Source organism: Nesoenas mayeri (assembly GCF_963082525.1).
Source record: "Nesoenas mayeri genome assembly, chromosome: 20".
Lineage (NCBI taxonomy): Eukaryota > Metazoa > Chordata > Aves > Columbiformes > Columbidae > Nesoenas > Nesoenas mayeri.
Genome location: NC_137569.1, coordinates 3,853,337 through 3,875,984, shown reverse-complemented (window position 1 = coordinate 3,875,984; position 22,648 = coordinate 3,853,337). Strand labels below are relative to the sequence as shown.

General features: G+C 42.7%; 1 protein-coding gene across 4 annotated transcripts in view; it reads left to right on the top strand.

Moving 5' to 3' along the window:
- GOSR1 (golgi SNAP receptor complex member 1) overlaps positions 1–21,295 on the top strand; it is a 32,930-nt gene extending 11,635 nt beyond the window's left edge. For 2 of the 4 annotated variants that reach the window (XM_080357342.1, XM_080357341.1), the window contains exons 7-9: positions 6,124–6,153; positions 12,243–12,325; positions 13,632–15,396. In XM_080357342.1, the coding sequence (XP_080213468.1) occupies positions 6,124–6,153; positions 12,243–12,325; positions 13,632–13,756 (238 nt within the window). In that variant the 3' untranslated portion in view covers positions 13,757–15,396. Of the gene's footprint in view, positions 1–392; positions 569–6,123; positions 6,154–12,242; positions 12,369–13,631; positions 15,397–15,987; positions 17,887–20,858 lie in introns of those variants that run through there. The other 2 variants (XR_013923109.1, XM_080357343.1) reach the window with 2 other exon arrangements.
- Positions 21,296–22,648: the final 1,353 nt, after the last annotated feature.

Here is a 22,648-nt window from a genome sequence, read left to right as displayed (position 1 = left end):
CCTCTTTTTGCAGAACCATTTCTTTCACTCTTGCTAATTCCCAGACAAGTCCATGGAGTTCAGTGGGGGTGCAGACTCTGCCCTTTGGAAATCCAGGAGAAAGAACCCGTCGGTGTTCTCGGGCCTGTGAAGGTGGATCTGTGGTTCGGGGGTCTCCCCACAAAAGGAGAGCATCACTGGTATTCGCCTGCATCCATTAAATTGTCCTTTAAACTGAGTTGGAACAACTTACCTTTTTATTGGTTATGGTGCAACTGTAGACAGGTTTACAGGTGTTGGCTGAAAAAGAAGTACTTACATTAGCTTATCTTAAGTCCAAATTGATAAGCTATTGAGATATTTACTTAATGATGCAGCTGGGAGTCCAATTTTTAGTGAATTTTGTGTCGTAGCATTGCAGGGTGGAGGGTGGAGAGAGCTGCCACCAGTCTCTTTTACTGGAGATCCTTCAGCAGATTCTTCCCTCCAGTGACAAGCGTGCCTCTTGGATGTTTCTTCCGATACACAATGTACATGTGAACCATCCGGAAAGACATTTAACACCAAATAATGTGGGTTAACTACTGCCTAGAGTGATGGGTTGTGTTCCAGTGCCTTTCATTGTAGATTTAACAGATCGCTTGCATTGATTAAAAACAATGTAATGATGTGCCTTTTTTTCTTTTCCAATTTTGCAACTATTCCTCGTTCTTATTGAATGTGATTACTGAATGTCAGACTCCACAGTACAATGATCTACAGAAATAAACGTAACTTGCATGTTTAGAGTTTGTAGGTGTGTTGTTGTTAAAGTGTTGTTCCTTTGGAGTAAATCTATACATTGACTTAGTGCTCATGTTTGTGCTGGTTTTAAGTTTGATTGCTTTAGGCTCTTATTTCATCCTGCCTACTGCAACAGAGAGCATGAAAACATTTTATCTCCTTAGCATCTAGATTTATGCTTTAATTAACATATCAAGGGAACCCACGGAAGAGAGCGGTTTGCATTGATATTTGAACTTTTCTCTGTTTTCAGAATGGTTTCTGTGGGCAAACTTTTCATCCCTGGAAATGCGTATTTTACATCACAGCTTTGTTTTTGGCCAGCTAGCTCTTCTCGTGCTGGAAATGCAAGATGTATGCTCTGTAGTCAAACATATTCATTCCCTATGTTGTGCATTCATCGCAGGTGCTACTTCTGCTCTTCTGTAAATATAGGAGTCAATTTTGTGTTGTCTACACAGTCCTCTAGTGTAAATTTTCTCTCTTTGGGTGTTGTGTACCCTAGGTGTGTTTGTTTCATTTGTGTTGGGTCTCAGGCCATGAGTAAGTTCTACACCAATTTTTGTCTTCATTAGCGACTGCAGGAGACTCCAAACTCGCTAAGCAGCTCCAGTGCAATTCTCTTTGACACTGATTCGAATCAAGCTTGAGATGTCTTGTGAAACCTGGAATATCTTGTTTGTGGTCACAGGGGAAAAAAAAGCTGTGTTCTCCTTAATGATCTTCAGAATGGTTTAGATTGTAAGGTACAGTGATGGCAAGCAGGAAAAATGAGTTGGAGCTGGGTTTTTGTGTGCGCACAGTGTTTCTTTCACTTGTTAGGTATGATTATTATGATGGAAATAATTGATGGTATGAGTCTGATTTGCTTCATCATAATCTGTATATTTGTATTAGAATATCAAGTATGTTTTTCAGTATCTGCGCTCCTGGAAGCTCCTCCACGTTGCTTGGTGATCCAGGACTCTGCAAACACACAAGTTGTAGTGCAGGCAGTGTGAGGGAGCTGAGACTAGTGATTAATCCTGCGGTTAGAGAAAGAACCAAGCACAATTATTATTTCTGCAATTATTCTTTATGAAAGCAAGAAGAGAGTTATCAAGTGCCACATTAGTTTATTCTACAGGGAGTTTTCCTAATACTTTTAAATTATTCTTTGTGATAACGTTGCCCTTAATTTTACCTGAAGGGTTTAAAGTGCACTGTGAAATGAGTTGTGTGCCGATGAGTCTTATTGCTGTACCTTGTTTCTGGCAAGTGCTCGTGTTGGGTATTTAGCTAATAAGTCAGCAGCAAAATCTATGGATAAGGGAGATCCCAGTCCTCACCTGGGTAATCATCTCTATGACTGAATTTTAACTAGTGGCATGGAGATTGGTTTTAAAAAAGACAACATAAAATGCTTGCTTTAGTTATGAAAGCTTGATGTGATGGGCATGCTTCTTTCTTATCCTAAAGGCATATTGCACGTCATTTTTGCTTTGGATTAATTTACCTGTCTGCATATTTAAATGACAAACTGCACAATCTTTTCTGAAGCCAGCAGTTGCCGAGAGGCCTGATTATTTCATTTGCATGCCTGCCACTCTTGGATTCGTGCCATTTGTTACAGTAGGTGGTTGCCTCAGCATCTCTGAGTGTTTCTTTCGTATAGTATTTTTAAATGGCTTTGTGAAAGTGCCATCTGTCTCGACAGGTGAAAATGCAGAGCTTATTGAAACTAATGGCAAATCAGATTAATATTGCCCAGAACCATCGTTTGCTTGCTTGGCTGTTCATGAAGCAATGTCCACTGGATTTGTTGTCTGCTTGGAAGGCAGAAGAACGAAGTCAAGAGAAGTCGTGTTTAGTAAACTTGTGTGCGTTCCAGCTATTTATTACAGACCTAAGAGTTAGTTCACCTGCCCTTACCTACACATCATTCATTCTGAAGAAAATTCACCTCCCGTATCTTGAGAAACATTGATCTTGTGACTTCAGATGCCCGTTAAATGCCTTGTGTTGACGTTTGCATCCAATGCCCATGTTTATTGGTATTGAGAACTGTTTATTACTAGGCTTATACATTTTTATTTACTTCTGCCTGTCATCATTTTACAGGTAGCTACATTTCCAGGGTTTATTTTTCTGTATGCCTATACATACATATATCAAAATAATGCAGTATAATATAATTAAATGTGAAGCTTTTAATACTTCACAGAATCACAGAATGTTAGGGATTGGAAGGGACCTCAAAAGGTCATCCAGTCCAATCCTGGTTAAGTAATAAAACTGCCTAACTACAGCTTTCTCTACCGTAAAATGCAGTCAGTGTTTTGCTGCGAATGGACAGTCCTGATTTTTTGTGCTCTGAAAACCTTGGAGAACATTCTAGTTCGCTTAAGGTCTCCAAACATGTTCAACTTCCGTGTCGTCTTCAGTTCATCAAAATGAAAATAATTCATAATAATTCATCAGTTAAATGGACAAAGAGCTGGTAATGCTGGTGATGATTTTTCCAGGGTATGTGGTGCTGTTTGTTTTGTTTTTGTGGGGTTTTTTGTTTGTTTTTTAATAGGACTCTTCTAGCAATGTTTTGTTCCACAGAATTTTTAGAACCATGATTTCTTTCCAGCTGGGCTCCTGATGTATTTTTGTTGTTAATAAATACCTTCTTTAAATGGTGCATTCTTGTGCATCATTCTTGCTTTTCAGGCCGTTTTCTGATGGTTTTGCCGTTTATTCTTATTATGCACTGCCCACACATAACACTTGTCTGTTAGAGACTATCTGTGTATGAAAGGCACATTCTCAGCTGAATTTTGTATCTTTGAAAATCAGCAATTACAGAGATCTTTAATGCATCGCTTTTCCGTTCTGCTTGCCTTGGGGACATCATCAGATGCTGTGAGACTTGAGACTGCTTACATTATTTTGTGTACACTACTATGGTGTTTTACTTCTCCGTGCCAGTGGTAATAAATACCACACAGCGCAGTGAACTCAAGTGGGTTTATTTGATTAAACCAATGTACTTGCAACTGATGTGAATCTTTGGAGTTGGGCAGGGAAAAATTTAATGAAATATAACAAGGACAAGTGTAGAGTCTTGCATCTGGGCAGGAACCCAGGTTCCAGTATCAGCTGGGGAATGACCTATTAGAGAGCAGCATAGAGGAAAGGGACCTGGGGGTCCTGGGGACAGCAGGATGACCATGAGCCAGCACTGGGCCCTTGTGGCCAGGAAGGCCAATGGTACCTGGGGTGGATTAGAAGGGGGTGGTCAGTAGGTCAGAGAGGTTCTCCTGCCCCTCTACTCTGCCCTGGGGAGACCACACCTGGAATATTGTGTCCAGTTGTGGCCCCTCAGTTCCAGCAGGACAGGGAACTGCTGGAGAGAGTCCAGCGCAGGGCAATGAAGATGATGGAGTGGAGCATCTCCCGTGTGAGGAAAGGCTGAGGGAGCTGGGGCTCTGGAACTTGGAGAAGAGGAGACTGAGGAGTGACCTCATTAACGTTTACAGATCTATAAAGGGTGAGTGTCAGGAGGATGGAGCCAGGCTCTTCTCAGTGACAACCAATGACAGGACAAGGGGTAATGGGTTCAAACTGGAACACAAAAGGTTCCACTTAAATTTGAGAAGAAACTTCTTCTCAGTGAGGGTGACAGACACTGGCCCAGGCTGCCCAGGGGGGTTGTGGAGTCTCCTACTCTGCAGACATTCCAACCCGCCTGGACACCTTCCTGTGTAACCTCATCTGGGTGTTCCTGCTCTGGCGGGGATATTGGACTGGGTGATCTTCCGAGGTCCCTTCCAATCCCTGACATTCTGGGATTCTGTGAGTGTGGCTTTGTTTTGGGAGCAGCAAGAGATGTTCCAGTTGCAGTGTTTTCAGCGTTTGCTGCCCCAGTTGAGTCCCTCTCAGCTTAAAGTCAGGCAGAATATTTTTAGTGCTCTGTGCGCCGTCTCCATATTTCAAGCGGTGGACTAGACTGAAATAGCAACCTGCATGTTTTCACTCCTCTACACAGACACGGGACATTCTGTTGGCGTCTCCGTACCCCGAGCAGTTTACACATGCGTGTGCGCTGCATACCGCGCTGCACACTGTGCTCCCGGCTGGAGCTGGGGGGGATCTCCACAGTTTCTGTAAGTAGAAGAAAAATTCCAAATCGGGCAGCTCTGGCTGAGTCAGAGACAGAACTGGAGGCTCTTGATACCTTCCCCACCCAAGGTGGCAACACATTTGGAACAAGGATGGAAGATGGAGGCAGCCATGCCCTTTCAGCATCTTTTACTAATTCTGCTTTAATACTAGAAGCGATAACCAGCACAACATAAAACTTCTGTCAGTTTGATTTCCTTCTTAAACTGCATGCTCACTTTATTTTCTCCAGTTATTTTACAACAATTTGCATGAATCTGTGGGGTAAACAGTGCAATTGTAGAGATGCATCATCGTTTCTGCAATATGGAAGCGGGGATGCAGTCACCTATTCTCTGTCAGCGTTGCCTTTGGGATATCGATTGGTGTAACAAGGTTTCTCTGGGATTTCATAATTGGCTGTAGAAGCGTGATTAGAAACCTGTCCATAAGAAGTTGAGTACAGAAAAAGAGAAATTGCTCAAATCTTTGGAGGATCTTGTTTGTCATCGTAATCCCGCTCATCCATTTGGTAAATGCTGTATTTTAGGCTGTCCTTCTCCCAGCAATGCTACATAGGAACCTGATTCACATGTGGCAGCAAGGGGGAAGGGGTGCATGTTATCGAGGTCTTTCTCTTGCAGATGGTGTCTGTTCTGTTTCCCACAAGCATCGCTTAATTCTTACCCAGCTGGCATTACTATAGAAAGAACTTGCCTCGTTAACCACTATAAAACAGCGTTTGGTAAAGCAGCTCTGAAGCGGCGTTTTGAGGTGTTATTACCTGGAACCAACTCTCAGCTTTTACATTTAATTATGTTTTTTGAAGGTGTGGGCAAGGAATGACCAGGATTAACAAATTATAAAATTAGGTACTTTCTTCTCTAATACTCCTTTCCAAACACATTAATTAGTTAGCATTAATTAGCCATGAATCATGGAGCCCATTCCCCTTTTTCTGTCTTCTCGGTGCTTTGTGTTCTCCTGCGCATCTGCTCCTGCAGGCCCTGAGGAATTGCTGCTCCTGAGGCCACGACAAGGATCTTCTCCAAAAACTCTCATTATATTTACCAAATCTGTGTAGTAGCAAAAAGTGACAGCATCCTGAAATAAGACATTCTAAGGGCAGATTTATTAAGGTTTGTTTTATAGAGATCATTGTTTTCCTAATCTAAAATAATACTTAGTGCTTGTTACTTTTTTTAACTTCATTTTTTTCCTTTTGGCTTTCAGCTCAGATCGACTGATAGAAGAAACAATAAGGTAGGAATGAACTTAATAATTCTCATTATCTTCTGTACAATCAGAGTTTATATTTGTGTCTAAAGATATCAGTCATTTTATTTATACAATAACTGTATTGTTTACGACTCGCCGTATTACAAGGAAGTGGTGGTGTGGTTTGGTTTTTTTTCTATTCAGTGTTAATGTAATCGTGTGGCTTAAATATTTGATTCATGTGCATTTCTGTTCAAGGGTGAATAGCCCCTACAAAAACAAAGGGAGTGATGGAGCAGAGTGAATCTCAGGTTGAGCTGTTAAGGGCTTTTCCAGTAGTCAAGCTGTTTCTTCTCACAGTGACGCTCTTCTACAACACAATTTTCTGTAATCCTTGGTGTTTTTGGCACCCTAGTGTGCAGCTGACATAGGTGAGGGCTTTAACCACAAGACCTTCAGAGGTTATTGCTGTTGTATAGTTATTTATGTGTGTTGTGGCTTTTTTTTTTAACGTGGTTTGAATACTTGAATGTTACCTTCTCTATCTGATCTAGAAACTTTAGAACTGTAGCATCATGAATTACTTTTATCATCTGTGCCTGTCCCACTTTTCCATTGAACTCTGGGATTTTGCAAACCAATAATTCAGAGTGCCCAACTTAATGGTTTTAAATTTTAGATTATTGCTTTAGAATAAAAAGGAAGAAAGCTATGCTTTCAGATAATGCATGTACTGGCATAAGGCATCAAGAACAGTAGTTAGAGGTGCTCTGTGTCCATTAAGGGCTGGCTAGCTTAAGGACACAGTGGGCTCAGTATAATTAACACGGTGGAAAAATGTGTTAAACCGCATTAATGTGCAGTGATGAACCAGAAGTGGTTGGTCCAATAATGTCTGAAAATGTCGACATAATCTCACTACAGCCTCATAAATATATTTGCCAAACTTGGCACAGTTACTATGAATATTTGTTTTACTTTGGGTTCTAGTCCTTTCCTGATAAATACTCCTCTCCTTTATTGCTGTGCTTCCATGCTTGTAGCCCTACTTTTTCATCTCATAAAAATGCTCAACGTTTGTTGAATCTCTTATTTGCTGCCACTCCAGTAACTAGAGCATTAAACAGCATATGGTGATTTATTAAGCTTAATATCCTGCAAAATGACTCAGATTTTATGATTTGAGCTCTTCGACTCACCTCTTGATGACTTGTCATCAGAGAAGCTGGAGTTCGTGTGTGTGTGATAAGTGAAACCTCCGTGTCAATTCACCCATGTGAGGGAACGCAGAACAGAGCAGGTACACAAATACTCACCAGGTTGCTCCATCAGTTCCGAACCTGCTCAGGGGCTCTGTGGTGCCATCAGCGGGTGTCCTGATGGATTTAAAACTGCTTCGAGTTTCATTTGCGTGACCTGCAGACCCACGGTTGAATACAAATCAACTGTCTCCACAGTGACAGCTTCTCACGCAATGATCCCCGACACACAGCTTGGGTCAGAGCTCCTTGGTGCTCTCTGCTGAAAAATCCCTTCTGATAAGAAACATACTTCGATTTTTTTAGAAGGCTGGATTTCAGCAGTCCTTGTTGCACCGTATTTTATCTGTAGTAAATGAACTTCTTGTCATAACTCTTGCCAAAAATGTTCTGCATTTCTTTTTGTAGAAAAAGAGCTTGTTTAGTAACTACATTGAGCAGGAAATGTAAGTCCATTTGTATCATCTTAATTCAATTTCGGCTCTGTCAAAATCAAGGTGAATTTTTTGTTTTACTCTTTTTCTTGTCATCCCCAGTAATTGCAAATATTCAGGTATGGTATTAATTGGTAATAAATGCTACTGCATTTCAAGTGAATTTACCAGACAGAAATTTCCCCAGCTTCTGATAATCAATTGCTTTACATATTGTAAAGCAAGTAAAAGAGGGAATTGTGCAGGAGAAGCTGTTTGAATGCAGATTCATTGGGTGAAGTGAGATGTAATTACCTTATTCTGGCTACCAATACTGCTCTGTCTTCAGGGTTTACATCTACCGTAGTTCATTACTCATTATTTGGGTGTAATTCAGGAAGTTAAATCCCTTTATTTTTTTAATGGTCGTTATTAAGCAGGGGTTCTAGGCACTGGAAAGCATTTTTCTGTGTGTGCAGAGGCTTTTGTTGACAAGCTGGACACCAGTGACCCCCTGGCAGCACTGACTGTGGAAGCCTTGATCCAGTGTTTTGTAGAGACAAGAAACAAACACATATGCAAGAGAACTGATGGGCAGCTAAGCTGAAATTATTCAGTAACTAAAGCCATAAGTAGTGCTGTCATTCCAGGTGTTTAGTTAGTCCTAAACTTTTAAGCAATGTTTAAATTAATGACGTGAGATGGGTTCTTACTGCAGCATATTTCTTTCCAGAAATGAGTGGGATGTGATACTTTGTACTGCAGTTCTTTGGGAACAGTGCTCGCTTGTCTTGGCCATATTTAAATACAAGCATAGATTTTGCTTAATATGTTTGGTGTTCTCAGGTTTTCATTTTCAAACATTATCACTTCTCCAAAATAGCAAATGATTTATTTCTTGTTTTCCAACAACTTATATTTTTAGATTGGCTCAGCTTGATTTTTTTCCATAGTTTTGCATTTACAGCGTGACAAGTTCTTAGGGTTTTATTGTAATACTGTTTCTGAGGCCTGATCTAGGCTGATTTTTTTTTTAGTGCTTGAATATTAACAGATCAGACTATTCCACTTCCATGCTGAAGGCAGACTAAAACCATAGATTTAATTTATAAAAATATCAAGTTACATATTTGGAGTATTTATTTAGGTAATGATTAGGATGCAATAAAAGGGGGAAAAAATCACTTGCATTGAATTTTGACTTTACAGAATGGAAAGGCATGAATTAGATTTTGAGACTTAGCTCTTTGCAGAAGATCGTTGCCAGAGTGCCAAGGCAAAATCACCTGCGTTTCTGGGGAAATGTTCCTTTAGTTTTCATCTTGGGCTTCATCAAAAGACACAGAATCGCAGAATGTCAGGGATTGGAAGGGACCTCGAAAGATCACCCAGTGCAATCCCCCCATGGAGCAGGAACACCCAGGTGAGGTTACACAGGAAGGTGTCCAGGCGGGTTGGAATGTCTGCAGAGAAGGAGACTCCACAACCCCCCTGGGCAGCCTGGGCCAGTGTCTGTCACCCTCACTGGGAAGAAGTTTCTTCTCAAATTTAAGTGGAACCTTTTGTGTTCTAATTTGAACCCATTACCCCTTGTCCTGTCATTGGTTGTCACCGAGAAGAGCCTGGCTCCATCCTCCTGACACTCACCCTTTAGATATCTGTAGACATGAATGAGTCACCCCTCAGTGTCCTCTTGTCCAGCTCCAGAGCCCCAGCTCCCTCAGCCTTTCCTCACACGGGAGATGCTCCACTCCCTTCAGCATCTTTGTTGCCCTGCGCTGGACTCTCTCCAGCAGTTCCCTGTCCTTTGGGCCACAGCTGGACACAATATTCCAGGTGTGGTCTCCCCAGGGCAGAGTAGAGGGGCAGGAGAACCTCTCTGACCTACTGACCATCCCCGGGCACAGTGGCGTGCGCCTGTTGTCCCAGCTGTGTCGGGGGACAGAGTCCGTCGGATCGCTTGAGCCCAAGGTTCGAGTCCCAAAGCGTGGGACAAATATCAGTTTTTGACTTTTGAAGGGAAGTCTGGTTTCTTGCGTACCCACAGCACTCCTGAGCATTCAAGGATAAACTTGAAATGCAAGTGAAATTTTGAGGAAATACAGCTGCAAGCTCAGAAATTTGTGATGCTCCTTATTGTGGAAGAGATGGGTGAGCTCTTTGTGGCTGTGACCCTGGCCTTACCTAGGAGATATTTCCTTAGCAGTGCAGCAATCTTTAATGTACTTTAGCAGTGCTTTAATGTTAAATATAGAGAGCAGGATACCATCTGGTTTTAGGAACTTGGTTTACACCCAACTGTAGCAATTCAAGCCAGTGCAGCGCTGGGAACAGTTCATGCTGGTTTCCAAATGAAACATTAAATCAAGGTCATCTTGATTCCAGTAAAACGCATTTAATCTTTCGTTGTAAATTTTGTGTGGAAGTTTCAAAACAGAAGAAAAATGTATCCTTGATTTGGGGAGATTATGGTGTTGAGTAACTAAATGGGGCCAATATTGTGAATGGGAACAATATGATTAATTTTCTAAAAAAAAAAACGCATTTGTCAGTGGAGAAATGGCAACAATATGTCAGTGAGCATATGTTAGGGATGGGAATGAAACCAAAACTGTCTAATGAAGGATATGAGGAAGCTGCAATACTTAGGACTGAACAAGACAAATCTGTGGACGTATCCCTGGAGCTGTTTTCTGGGACTGCTTGAATTTCATAGTCTCATTTACTGATATAAAGGCTTAGAGAAACCAGCTCATGTTTGGAGTGATCAAATTATACATGAAGAGCAGTGCTCTCTGCTTGAATTTTGACTTGTTAATGGTAGCTAGAAGCCAGTTAAACTCTTCTTCATGGATATCACAATTACATTTCATTACTAGGCCATATCGTAATAAAAATGGTAATCACTACGGTTATTTTTTGTCTTCAGAGTATTTCAGTAAAACCTCATCTGTTGAGCTATATTTTTCAAAATACCGGGTAAAAGAAATTAAGAAGGTTCCAGTCTTGTAACACGTCAACTTAAACAGTTACATCCTGCCTTTTAATATGGAATGGACAGTTTCTCTCATCTAGATGTTAAAGCAGGAACCTTGTGTTCCATGATAACCTGTAATAATTATTTGCAAAGGCATTTTGGAAGTGTCTCAGGAACACTTTATATCCTGGCAATCATCTCATATTTTCACTTATGTAAATTAGTGAATGCCTTAATGAATCATTCGATGCATCTAGAGGAGAGTTTATAGATCATGGAAGGAGGGGCTGGCCACCTGGGGAGAATCTAAGGCTGTTGTCAGAGGGTGTAGGGAGGCAACTAGGAAAGCGAAGGCCTCCTTAGAATTAAACCTGGTGAGAGGGGTCAAGGACAACAGGAAGAGCTTTTTCTAATACGTGGCAGATTAAACTAACAGCAGAGGCAATGTAGGACCACTGATGAACGAGGTGGGTGCCCTGGTGACAGAAGATACAGAGAAGGCAGTGTTACTAAATGCCGCCGTTGTCTCTGTCTGCTCTGCCGGAGTCTGTCCTGAGGAGCCCCCTACCACTGAGGCCCCAGAGGAAGGCAGGACAATGGAGGAGTTTGCCTTGGTTGATGAGGACGGGGTTAGGGAGCAGTTGGGCAATCTGGACATCCATAAATCCATGGGTCTGGATGGGATGCACCCATGGGTGCGGAGGGAGCTGGCTGAGGTCATTGCTGGACCGCTCTCCATCATCTTTGCCAAGTCTTGGGAAACGGGAGAGGTGCCTGAGGACTGGAGGAAAGCAAATGTCACTCCAGTCTTCTTAGACACATATAGTCATGCGCTGTTGGGGTAGGCAATGATAGAACTATTTTTCTTCTTTTCCTCCAGCCTCATTTTTACTTTCTTTTCTTGGAATTTTTATTGTATTTAAATATTGTCAAAGACCTGGTGACCGTTTGTCCCAGCTCGATTGTCCAGAAACCTGCTGTGCAAAGCTCCGTGAGCTGTCTGGGGTCTCAAACAGCACATTCACTTTGCATGTTGATTTTTAATTGTGAGTCAGCTCTTATTTGCTTAATACTCCTGTAGCCATCATATCCTGATGGCAGACAAGAAGTTCCATCTGCTGTCCAGAGTGACAGTAATTATGGGGCTTCTGTGATTAAACAAACTCCTGAATTTCAAACTCGTGCCAAACCTTTAGGTTTACTTGTAATGTAGTGACAGTTTTTGTTGGGGTTAGGGGAGATATGCCAAAACCCCGCCTGTTTCAAGAAATCACAGTGTTTTCAGTTGTTAATGGCTTATATAAAAGAGAAATCATTTAAGTGTCAAGGATAGAGATTAAGGAAGGAAATGTGGTTTCATTCATATTGCTTCAGCTCATTCATTGTTCTCCAAAGAAGCGTTGCCTGCTTGCTTTCCTTGTCTCCGCGCTGTAGATTATTCTTAGCACCAACAACTTGATCCACTCTTTTTTTTCTCTTCTCCAGCATTGCCATGGCAACTAAAGAAAATATGACTTCGCAGAGAGGGATGTTGAAGTCAATACAAAGCAAGATGAATACCTTGGCTAGTATCCTTTCCTAAAAATTCGTGCTGCCACTGCAGAAGAAGAGGTACAGTAACATTTTTCACTCTGTCACTTGGCAGTCGAAATGCTTTGCGATTGAGTGGCTGTAGAACCTGTGGTGGTGGCATCATTAGTGACAGACATACCATTTTTTTTACCAGTCTCGGTTCATAATGTGACTGAAGCATCTTAACGATGAATGTGGTGTATAAGTTGTTTTTACTTAAATTTGAGTACTACGCATAAATCAATGTAGCTTAATTTTTAGGTAGAGATCTGCAATGGCATTTTGTGGCCTTCCCTGGCGTATATTTTTGTAAAGGTATAATTTCATTTTACTTCTTGCCTTTTGCTCTCAAGCCTGTCCAGAACTGAAGCTCAGCACACACTGCTGCTTGTTATGGTTTACAGCTAAGAGTATCCTCTTGTCTCTTGAAGTCTTGTGGATATTAAGATTTTGGCTTGTTGGTTTCTTTTCATACTTGGTGCTCATGGCTAAAGAACGTGCTGGATTGTCAAGTCATGCATGTTTGTCATTTTCCCACTTACTCTTTCCTTTCTGTCATAAGGGCCAAAAGAGCAACATTAGCATCATTTGATTAGACAGATTACATCCTGAAGAGATGTATCTTGGTAAGCCATAAATTTCATTACAGTTCTTAGCAACTGGCAAGAACAACAAAAAAAATTCGATAAGCTTTGGCCTTAATAGATCCTTGATTCCAAAGACACAAAGCTCTGAAACTTATGATCTTGTTGGCAGTTGTATTTTGTACATTAAAAGATAGATTTACATCCTTATGATTTTACAGTAGGAGGGTTTCTCCCTTACGTGCTGTACCTGAACAGTGCATAGTCATGCAACGTGCATGGTTTTCTCAGTTGAATGCCTTTGGTTGTTCCCTTCACCAGTAACACAATTCCATTAAACAAACTCCACAGATGGTTTATATAACTGCCCCATTTTTAATTCACTCTCATTTAAACACAATTATTAAAAGTAATTAAGCCTCACATATTTGAGATTAAGGTTCATCAAACGCTGGTAATTTAGGTGATCAGGTGATGAATTCTGTGTAAATGTGAACTCTGAGCTGTTCTGTTCTCTCTTTAATCTGTCTGTCTGTCATCAGTGAAGTACAGCTCTAATCCTGCTAACTATCTATCTAGGGGGTTTTATGCATCTGCTTTCTCCAGCTTGGGAGTAGTTCTGCATTTCTTGCAGCATCGGGATTTCCACACACAGACTTTGGGGCTCGTTAGTGAAGATGCCGTTTGCTGATATGCCCTTGACTCAGACTCCTTTAAGATCGGTTTCCCGCAGTGAACAGCCTGATTCAAAGGATCAACCTTCGGAAAAGACGAGATTCCCTCATCTTGGGTGCCGTTATCGGCATCTGTACCATCTTACTCCTTCTATACGCTTTTCATTGATGGATGTTCCCCCACGGACTCTGCTAAACTCATCACCGCCATCCCTCTGCCCCCTAGTCGAGGAAAAGTGAGTGGGGGACACAACAGACTTCACACAGCCGGCTCGGCGTGGCCGGGGTGTCACCGTGATGTCTGGAGCTTGTGACAGTAGACAGCAACACTGGTTTGGGGTTGAAGCTGCAGTGTTTCTCCTTCCCTGCCATACATCTTCCTTTGGTTAAATTTTGTGGGATTTGTTTGTCTTTAATTCCCTTTCTCACTGCAAGGTAGGTAAATAGGGGACGCGTACTAGAACGGGTAGAACCGTTTCTGTATCTGGTGTCGGCTGGTAAGTGGCAAAAGATGGTTACGCTTGCCTGGGGTGGAAACTCCACAGGGAGCCGGTTTCCTCCATAGGCCACGACAATACTGAACACAGAATATTGCAGCTTTAAGCCATCAGGTTGCTTTACTACTAAATACATGTTCTGCAATTCTTTTTTAACTCATGGTTGAGATACTAGTTATTTCTGCATAATTTGTGCTGTGAAAACTGTGCTTCACACAAATTCCTCAAAGTAAAAAGATAAAGGGTTGTTCAGTTTACTTTTTGCACAGAATATGAATAAACTACCCTCTGAGGAACATTTGTAAGTTTTCTTGTGGCTTTAAAGGGACTGATAAGTCCCTCCTTGTAAAAAGGGAGCACAGTGTCCCAGCAGCTCTGTACTGTAGTGTTCAGTCATCTGAAAAGTGACCAAACGTGAGTTCACCAAAAGTAGTCTTTTGGGTGTAAATACTTGGATTTTGGCTGGCATCATAAAGGTCTTTGTAAAGACACGAGAAACAGTTTGAAAAGCCTATATTGTAATTTAGATAAAGTTATTCTAATAGCGTTAATATTTTTACACCGCAAGTAGGATATAATCTAAACTGTCAATTGGAAATGGAAGTGATGATGGTCATACCCGAGGCAAACCTATCTGCGTGCAAAATTTTTGGACATAACTCCTCATAGTAAAGAGTTGAATGTATGAATAGCGAAACAAGTATTATTTACCATTATGTGGGGGAAAAGAAAGATCTTTGTCCAGATGTGCAACATGAATCCTGTTGTGTCTGCATCTGTAAACAAAGCTGGCGTCAGGAATGGCTTCGATAGCGCAGATTTACAAATTCTACAGATTTTTTCTGCTCTTTCAACTGCCCTTTTCCATCTGTCATATCATAACCCAATACATTCAAACTGAGGCATTGAAATATCTTTTTAAGAACTTGATTAACTCTTTTCACAATCAATTCGCAGTGCTCCGAACAGATTTCACGTATCCCATTACCCACACATGTCAGATACTCTCCAGGTTCTCTTCTGGAACAGAATCGAGCAGGACAGACACAGTTTTTACTGCTTTTTATAGTGTCTGTGAAGTACCTGTTGGAGGGAGTAGACACTTGTGCCTGTGTGTGAGCAAAACAACACCGTTGCTCCTAAAATATTTGTATGGATTTGAAGGCTTATTTGCAGATTAATAACTTTGTGCTAAAAAGTTGACAAAAACGTGTAATCAGCCACCTCGTCAGTGGGATTAGAAAGCATTTGGAATTATTACGTATAAAACTGTGGGGCTTGTATTTTAAATAAAGGGTGATTATTTGGTTGATTTGGGATGTTTCTGTTTGGAAAGGAAGTGTTTATTACAGGGGTTTCTGAAAAGCCTTGATGGATAAAGGAGGTTTATTAATGAATCTGTGTTGGGAGATCAAACCTGTTCTCCCTGATGCTTCTCTGATTCCACCACCACCCTAAGGGACCCTGATCAGCAGCTCTGCTTCTGTTTAGGATTTGTAGGATATGGTTGCTATATAGTTGGCAATATGAGATCTGCAGTACCGTAAATAAATTCATTTATTTAATCTTATAACCAGTCTTTTTACTGGACTGAATTGATTATTTGGTGCATATATTTAATCTTATTGTGTGAAAAAGCTGCTATGGAAAATATGTAGATTGTAATAAATATGTAAACATAACGGATTTTTTTCATGTTATGAAAATGTTATGGAGGAACTGATATATTTTAGTATAAATTAACGGAAATGTGCTGATTTATCTCTGATAAAGCTTTACTGGAAATGGCTTCAGTGTTGGCAACCCCTCCATGGTTTTTATTTGTGTCGGTTTCAAGACAAGAGGTTTTGTGTTGAAAAATGCATTTAATTAACCTTGTAGTTTCCCCTTCATCACCTTGCAGCGCTCTGGCAACGCGAGCAGGCGGTGGGTGTTCGCACGTAGCCAAGAAGACGGACTCGCTCATTCTCCCCATCGTCTCTAATAACATGGACTCATAGGGCAATGGACTGTAAATGAAAAATGCCAAACCCCAGAGGGTAGGTTTGTGTGTCCCCCGGTGCTAAACGTGTCCTCTACATTTTTCTTTCCGTGTGGTTCCTCTTGCTCTAAGGAAAACAAATGTGGTTAAAGAATTCTCATTTCTGCAATTCCTGACAAAGCTACAGTTTCGTAACTCAGCCGAATAGAATTGTGCTAAGAAAATTATCACTAAGCCATACAAACGAAGCAAGTAAATCCATAATATTTCTACAGGGCACATTTCCCCCACACATCCTCTTTTTAGATCTCTGCTTTATTCTTGACAAGACACAAGCACTTGTTTTCAACCTGTCCTGCAGCCCCTTAGCCATGCATCACAATGTAGGTGATCGTATTGATACATTTGATGCCACGCTTCACATAGATATGAATACTTTCTATCCTTGCTCTTTGACTATATATTTTTACACATTTATGTGATCTTTGAGCAGGTGAACTGCCGCGTCCGGCCAGGGCTTTGCCGTCCTCTGTGTCTCTGGGACCAAGCGCTGTGGTGCTGCTGGTAATAGGAGAGTTTGCCCTTCCTGGGAAGGCACAACACTTTTTATTGACTGATATTGGCTTCAGGAGCTTTTGATTATCCAAGTGTGGTATAAATTCCGGCTGGATTCATTACACTGAATAATCAACTAGAATTTTTCATTTGTCCTTTTCAAAGTCCTTTCTTTAGGGCGGTCGTGAGATTCCTGTGAGGAGGAGTCAGTTCCTCACTGGGTGTTGAAACCGAAAGAGCAAAAGTAGATTTTTGAGGTGATGTGAAAGTTTCAGGTGAATCGTCACCAGCTTGAGCTCCGGGGCTGCTTCCTGGAGCTCCCCCAAAGCTGCTGCATGGGAGCAGAATCTGGCCCACCACTTGGGCTTGTCTAACTCATTTAGTCGGGACTGTTTAACTCTCTAAACCATGCAGCTTGATGCATAACCTATTCCTATTTTTACTTCTTTTTTTTTTTTAATTCCCAAAGCTTTCATTTGAAAGAGGAGGGAGAGGTAACAGCTGTATCACTTCTGGAGGAGGAAATGATTCTGAAACTCCTTAGAACACTATGGGCTTATGAAACCTCTCAGAGCAGTGGTTCTGCTGCCCAGGAGAACAGACAAACCTGAGCCATAGCCCAGCTGCGCGTCCTCCCTGTGTCCTGGATCTCTCCCATCACCTGGGTGGTTGAAGCCAGTGTGATGCTTTCCATTCCAAATACACAAGCAGTCACTGGTCTTTCTACTACTGAGTAAGGAAAGCAGTTAAATAAACATTCTTTCGAGACTAAAAGAAACCCTTTCTGGCAAAATATCCCAGTCCAGACCCTTCTAAGTGAGTTTCTGATTGCACTTTCTGATTTTGGGCTTTTCATATAGCTTCTTGAAACTTATTTTATTGTAACTGTAATTATTTTTGTTCTCACCTATTGTGCATTCTCTGTATGTAATTAAAAAAAAAAAAAGCTTTGATATGTAATTTAATAATAAATTAGAATTCTAAGCAAGCTGCTTGGTTCTTTCCCCGTGACAGTCTTTGCCTACCTAAACTTCAGGGAGGATGCAGAGAAGATTCTTGTCTCTGGTTTGGGATTGTCCCAGATCAGTTTGTTGTCCACTATTGTACCAAGTAGAGATGGAGCATTTCCTGACCCGAAGGGCTGAGTGACCTGGACTCCCCTTCGGCATCCAGCATCCGCATCGGAAGGGTCTGAATATCCGAATACAGTCAGACGTTTTTCCTGCTGTTCTTTGGCAGACAGAACAAGGATGCTTTTCTTCAGAGGTAAGCTTTAAAACATTTTTAGATATCCATAGTATAAAACATTTAATTCCCAAACGCACACCAAAACTGACGTTGATCTAAGAGCCTTCTCTGCATAAGGTGCTTTCCCCGCATTTTCAGTAGCTTGGTACTTTGTTTTTACCCCCTTCTGCAACTGCAACACAGACACTGAAAATGAGCTGATACCTCGAACATGGTAATAATGAGAACAATTAAAAACTGTCTCCATGGGGTTCTGTTGTACCCTGTGATTTTCTGGCTGTGCTGTGGTCTGGACCCTCCCTCAGGTGTTAAAGCAGGCAGCACCTGCAGCTGCTGGGGTTGCGGTTGGCACCAAATCATTCAATGCAGCTCAAAGCAGCAAATCCCCCCGGCAGTGCGATACCTGTGTGTGTGCATACGGCTCACAGTGAGCAGAGATCATTCTCTATTTCAGAGCTGTCGTGCTGTGCCGTAATGCTGCTTAAGAGAGAGATCTCTGTATCCTTAATGTGCCTGCTAAATATTCAGGAATGACCATCTGCTTTCTCCAGGGAAAGCTTTGACTGTATGTTTCAAGATAGAGAAGAAACTTCAAAAACTGTTCTGAAAATGGAAAGGCAATTCTGTTTTCAGGTAGTGGGAAGTGCAGTTAGTTTTTCCAGTTTGTGCCGCTGGTAATAAGTGGTGCATAAAATTCCATCTTCGTTTGGATTAGAAAATAAATTATTAATGGAGCTGAATCCTTTTTTCCAGCTCCCTGTACAGTCAATAATTTATAGTGGCACAGGCGTAAGATATATATTTTTAACCATCCGCCTCCCAGAATACTGTTGTTCATACTGAGAGCTGCTGTCCTTCCTGACAAGCTGAGGCGCAGTGGGTGTTCGTGCATTATGGATGAGCCGAGCTCGGCTCCGCTCGTCCTGGTGCAATTCCACCGGCAGATTTCCTGCTCAAAGGGAGCCGAGCGCTCCATTAGAAATGCGGAGGGGAAGGCAGGAGTGTCTTTTGTTTTCTCCGTTTCACTGAACATGGGAGATGTGCTACTGTGTGAGAAAATCTCGATGTTTACAGTAGGTATTTACATCTTCTGAATGCCGGCCCTTTATCCAAAACAGGTCTTGAGGTACAGGAGCTGTGCTGCCAGCACTTGTGCTCATTAAGCACTCGGAGCCTGCTGCCTTCATCCTCCTCCTGCTTTGCAAGCTGTTGGGGCCGTTACAAGCGTGTGCTGCTGCTCAGCCCTGGCTCCATCCTCCCGTCGCTGCCGCGCTCCTCGCTCTTTGTTCCTCACGGGACCCTGAGGCTTTGCTAACCCAGTTTTGCCGGCGCTACTGGGAGAGGAGAAGTCTGCCCGTAATCACAGTCCCTCTGCCTTTGAAACGGCGTTTGCAGTTCTCATTGTGGACCATTTTCTGCTTGTGCTTTGACTTTCAAGCCCTGTGGATCTGTCGGTCAGTGGTGTGATTTTCAGAGGTCTCTGTGTCCAGTTAGGTCACTGGTCCTGCTTTGCCTTTGCTCGCTGCCCTGCCCCTCAGATTCTCCCCCCTTGCGTCATGGGTGTTTGACTTAAACTAGACATTTCAAACACGTTATTTTTGGTCTCATAATTCTAATTTCTTTTAAAAAAAATCTACCCTTCCTTTGAAGTTTAGAAAGATTGTCCCAGCATAACTTGCAGCTTATCAATGGAACCCACACCGGGAGCCCTAGCTGAAAATCCACCAATAACCACTTCAGTGCACGAGCCCAGAGTGCTCTACCACAAATGCTGTGAACAGGTGGGGTTTAGTCCCTCCAGATGTTTTCTTATCTTCCTTGCCCATACCCATCTGTCTGATGCAAGGTTCTTGGAAGCGGGGACAATATTCTTCATCTTTTGTTCATATTGTTCATCTTTGTGCAGTAAAAAGAATAGAAGCTCCTTGCTGCAGGTTGCAAAGTCCCATTTTGCTGCTAGCGATACAGTGGAAACTTTCTTCAGATGTTTGCTGGTCGGTGTGCCTGTGTGTGTCATCTGCTGCAAACCCGTCTGTCTTCAGCCCTGTGCTGAGCTGGCTTCTTTCAGGGTGAAATGCTGCTGAAACGTCAGGATATATACATTTTTTAAAGGGAACATTTTCATACAACTCTGTAGGATGCTCAGGAATATTGCAGGTGTAAAAAGAAATGGTGAGTAGCTTTGAAAGTGCTCATCAGACATCCCTAGCAGGTCCAGCTATCAGCACACAGACGATTGTTTGTCACATTAAAGAGTCACTCGACCATGCAAGGACCTTGTCACCTCTGGAGGCTGCGGTACCAGTGTCCTGGTGCCAAAGAGGCCCCGGTAGCATCCCCCGCCTTGCAGTGTAGGTGGGGGCTGAACCAACGTTTGGGCTTTGTCAGCTCATCTCCTCCATGCGAGAGAAACACCCCAGCAGGGAGGCCAAGCGCAGAAAGGGGCCTCCGTGGATATTTCCCTGCTGCGCTATAAATGGAGTTCCCTCTAGGTCAGGCATGTATCACCAGTGCTAAATTTACTTTAAAGTATTACTGAGGTGGGGAGGTTTGTGAGTCAGGTCTATAAAAGCGGGCGCTGCTTATGTAAAAAAATGTAGCGTACAAAGAGGCAGAAGGCGGGAGGGCTCCCAGCCGGCAGCAGAGACCGTGGCTGCTGTGTCTGCCTCTTGAAACAAATGGGTCTTTGTATTCAGGTAGCGACTGTGCCTCCAGGTCGTGGCAGGACTGCGGGATCTGCTGGCCGGCTCTTCCTGAGCGTCCATACATTTCAGGAAATGTAAACGTCAAGCCTAAGCTCTGGCTTAGATGAAGGGCTTTAAAAAAATACAGAGAAACGACAAACATTTGGGGGATGATCAGTTCTTGTAATGCTTTAGGGATGCTTCAGCTCCAGTTGTGCCACGGTGCCTCTGGGAGGGGAAAGGAGGAGAGATGGGAGGGAAGCTGCCGTGGGGATTTCGGTATTCAGACATTTTTAATTCGTTCAGGCACATTTATCTCTTTGGCCTTTGGAAACCTGAGGCTCCTGGAGGCAGCTGTGCCTTTCTGGCAGAGCATCGCCGTGCGCTTCGCCTCGTCAGACGGGCAGACGTTGACCGTTCTGCACCACCGGCCTCCTCGGGCCTGACCGCAGACACAGCAGCACCCCAGGGGAACGAGCTGCTCCCGCGCTTCCTGAGGAGGAGAATTTCCTTGATGCATCAGCCGGGTCCTTTCTGCAAGCTCCGTGCCTCCAGTGCCCTTTGGAGACAAGTGCTGGACCGGCTGCGGTCTGGAGCTCTCGGCAGGAGACGCTGAGACGAGTCATCCCCCATGCAGGGGAGGAAGAGGCTACTCCACGGCTGTTAACTCACTTTTTTGGACCACTTCAGCTCGCACCCACTGTGTATGTTTTGCAATCAAAGCGTAAAAATAGAGCATCACTTCAGATGCCAGTTCTGTCAACATTCCTTGAATTTCACTCCTGTTTCCTGCGTACCTGGGGAGCTGTTTCAGACCGTAATGAATTACAGTGCGGTGGGTGAGGTGCTGTTTCACTTTTCTGCCCAACTGGAATTGATGAAGTGATCGGTTTGCATCGATCCTTGCTGGGAAGGCGTCTAAAAGACAAGTTTTATGAAATTGGACTTGAGACCAAATAATTGGAAGAAAACGCTTTAGAATCCGCAGCCTATAATTAAACATTTCCAAGATACAGCAAGCTCAGCAGAAGGAGGCATTTTTCTGTGAAGGCTTCCCGCCGTTGCTTTGTTTCACGCTGTGTGCTATTAAAGCAAACAACTTTGCAAGCTTCAGAAGCATTCGGAGCTCTGGAGCAAGAATAGCATTGAACATTGCAGCCAAGCTGGAAACAATGAAGGCCATCCATTTTGGTTTGGTTTGTTTTTCATGTAAACTTGGTAGCTGAAATCCCCGTTACTCTATTTTAGGTATTCTAGCGATTGAAGGGTGGGTGTTTTCATCCCCTGAAGGATCCAGCAGCGACTGCTCTGAAGGGAAGGTCCTCATGTAGAACATGCCCTATTTGCTTTGCAATTCATACTTACCTCTGCAAGCCGGGCTCTTCTTTTTTCTATTGTGTAAATCCTGACCACTGCTCCTTATACAAAGTTTATCAAATATATCTCATCTGATTAAAAAAATTAGTTTGAGATGTGATAGAGACATCTACCTTGTGCCACGTGGGATCGTTAGGAATGAGAGAGAAAATGGGAACAATTTCCCTGTGGTTTTTAGTTCGTAGCTCCTGTCTGGAGTAAACTCTTGTAAACCAGTTGCAGAACTGGTGACCAACTTCTTGTCCTTTGCTTGAACCCCAAAGTTCATGCAAATTCATTAGCGAAGACAAACATTAAGAGGTGAATGGAGAGTCTATAGTGTTTAGTAGAAAACATATGCAACATGGAAATTGGATGTAAACCTCTTGCTGTTCCTTTGCGAATCTATTATACATGAGCCCATCAGAGCAGCATATTAATAAAACAGGAGGCCAAAGCACTTGGCACTCCCAGCTCTTTAGCGAAACATCAGAGGAGAGCCTGTCAGCTTCGGTCTTTGAAGTCTGGAACTTGCATCTGCCCGGCTGCGTGGGTGACACGGTCAGGATGCTCCGAGGGGAATCTCGCCACCACAGGGAAATCTTCACATGGCGTGGGGGTTTTTAAGTGAGGAAAATCCTCCTCCTGCAGGACAAAACCTTTTGTTCTTTCTTGCTCAGGCTTCTTGCCTGCTGAATTCTTTAAGCAATACACAAAGAAGGCCGAAAATGGCTTGAAGC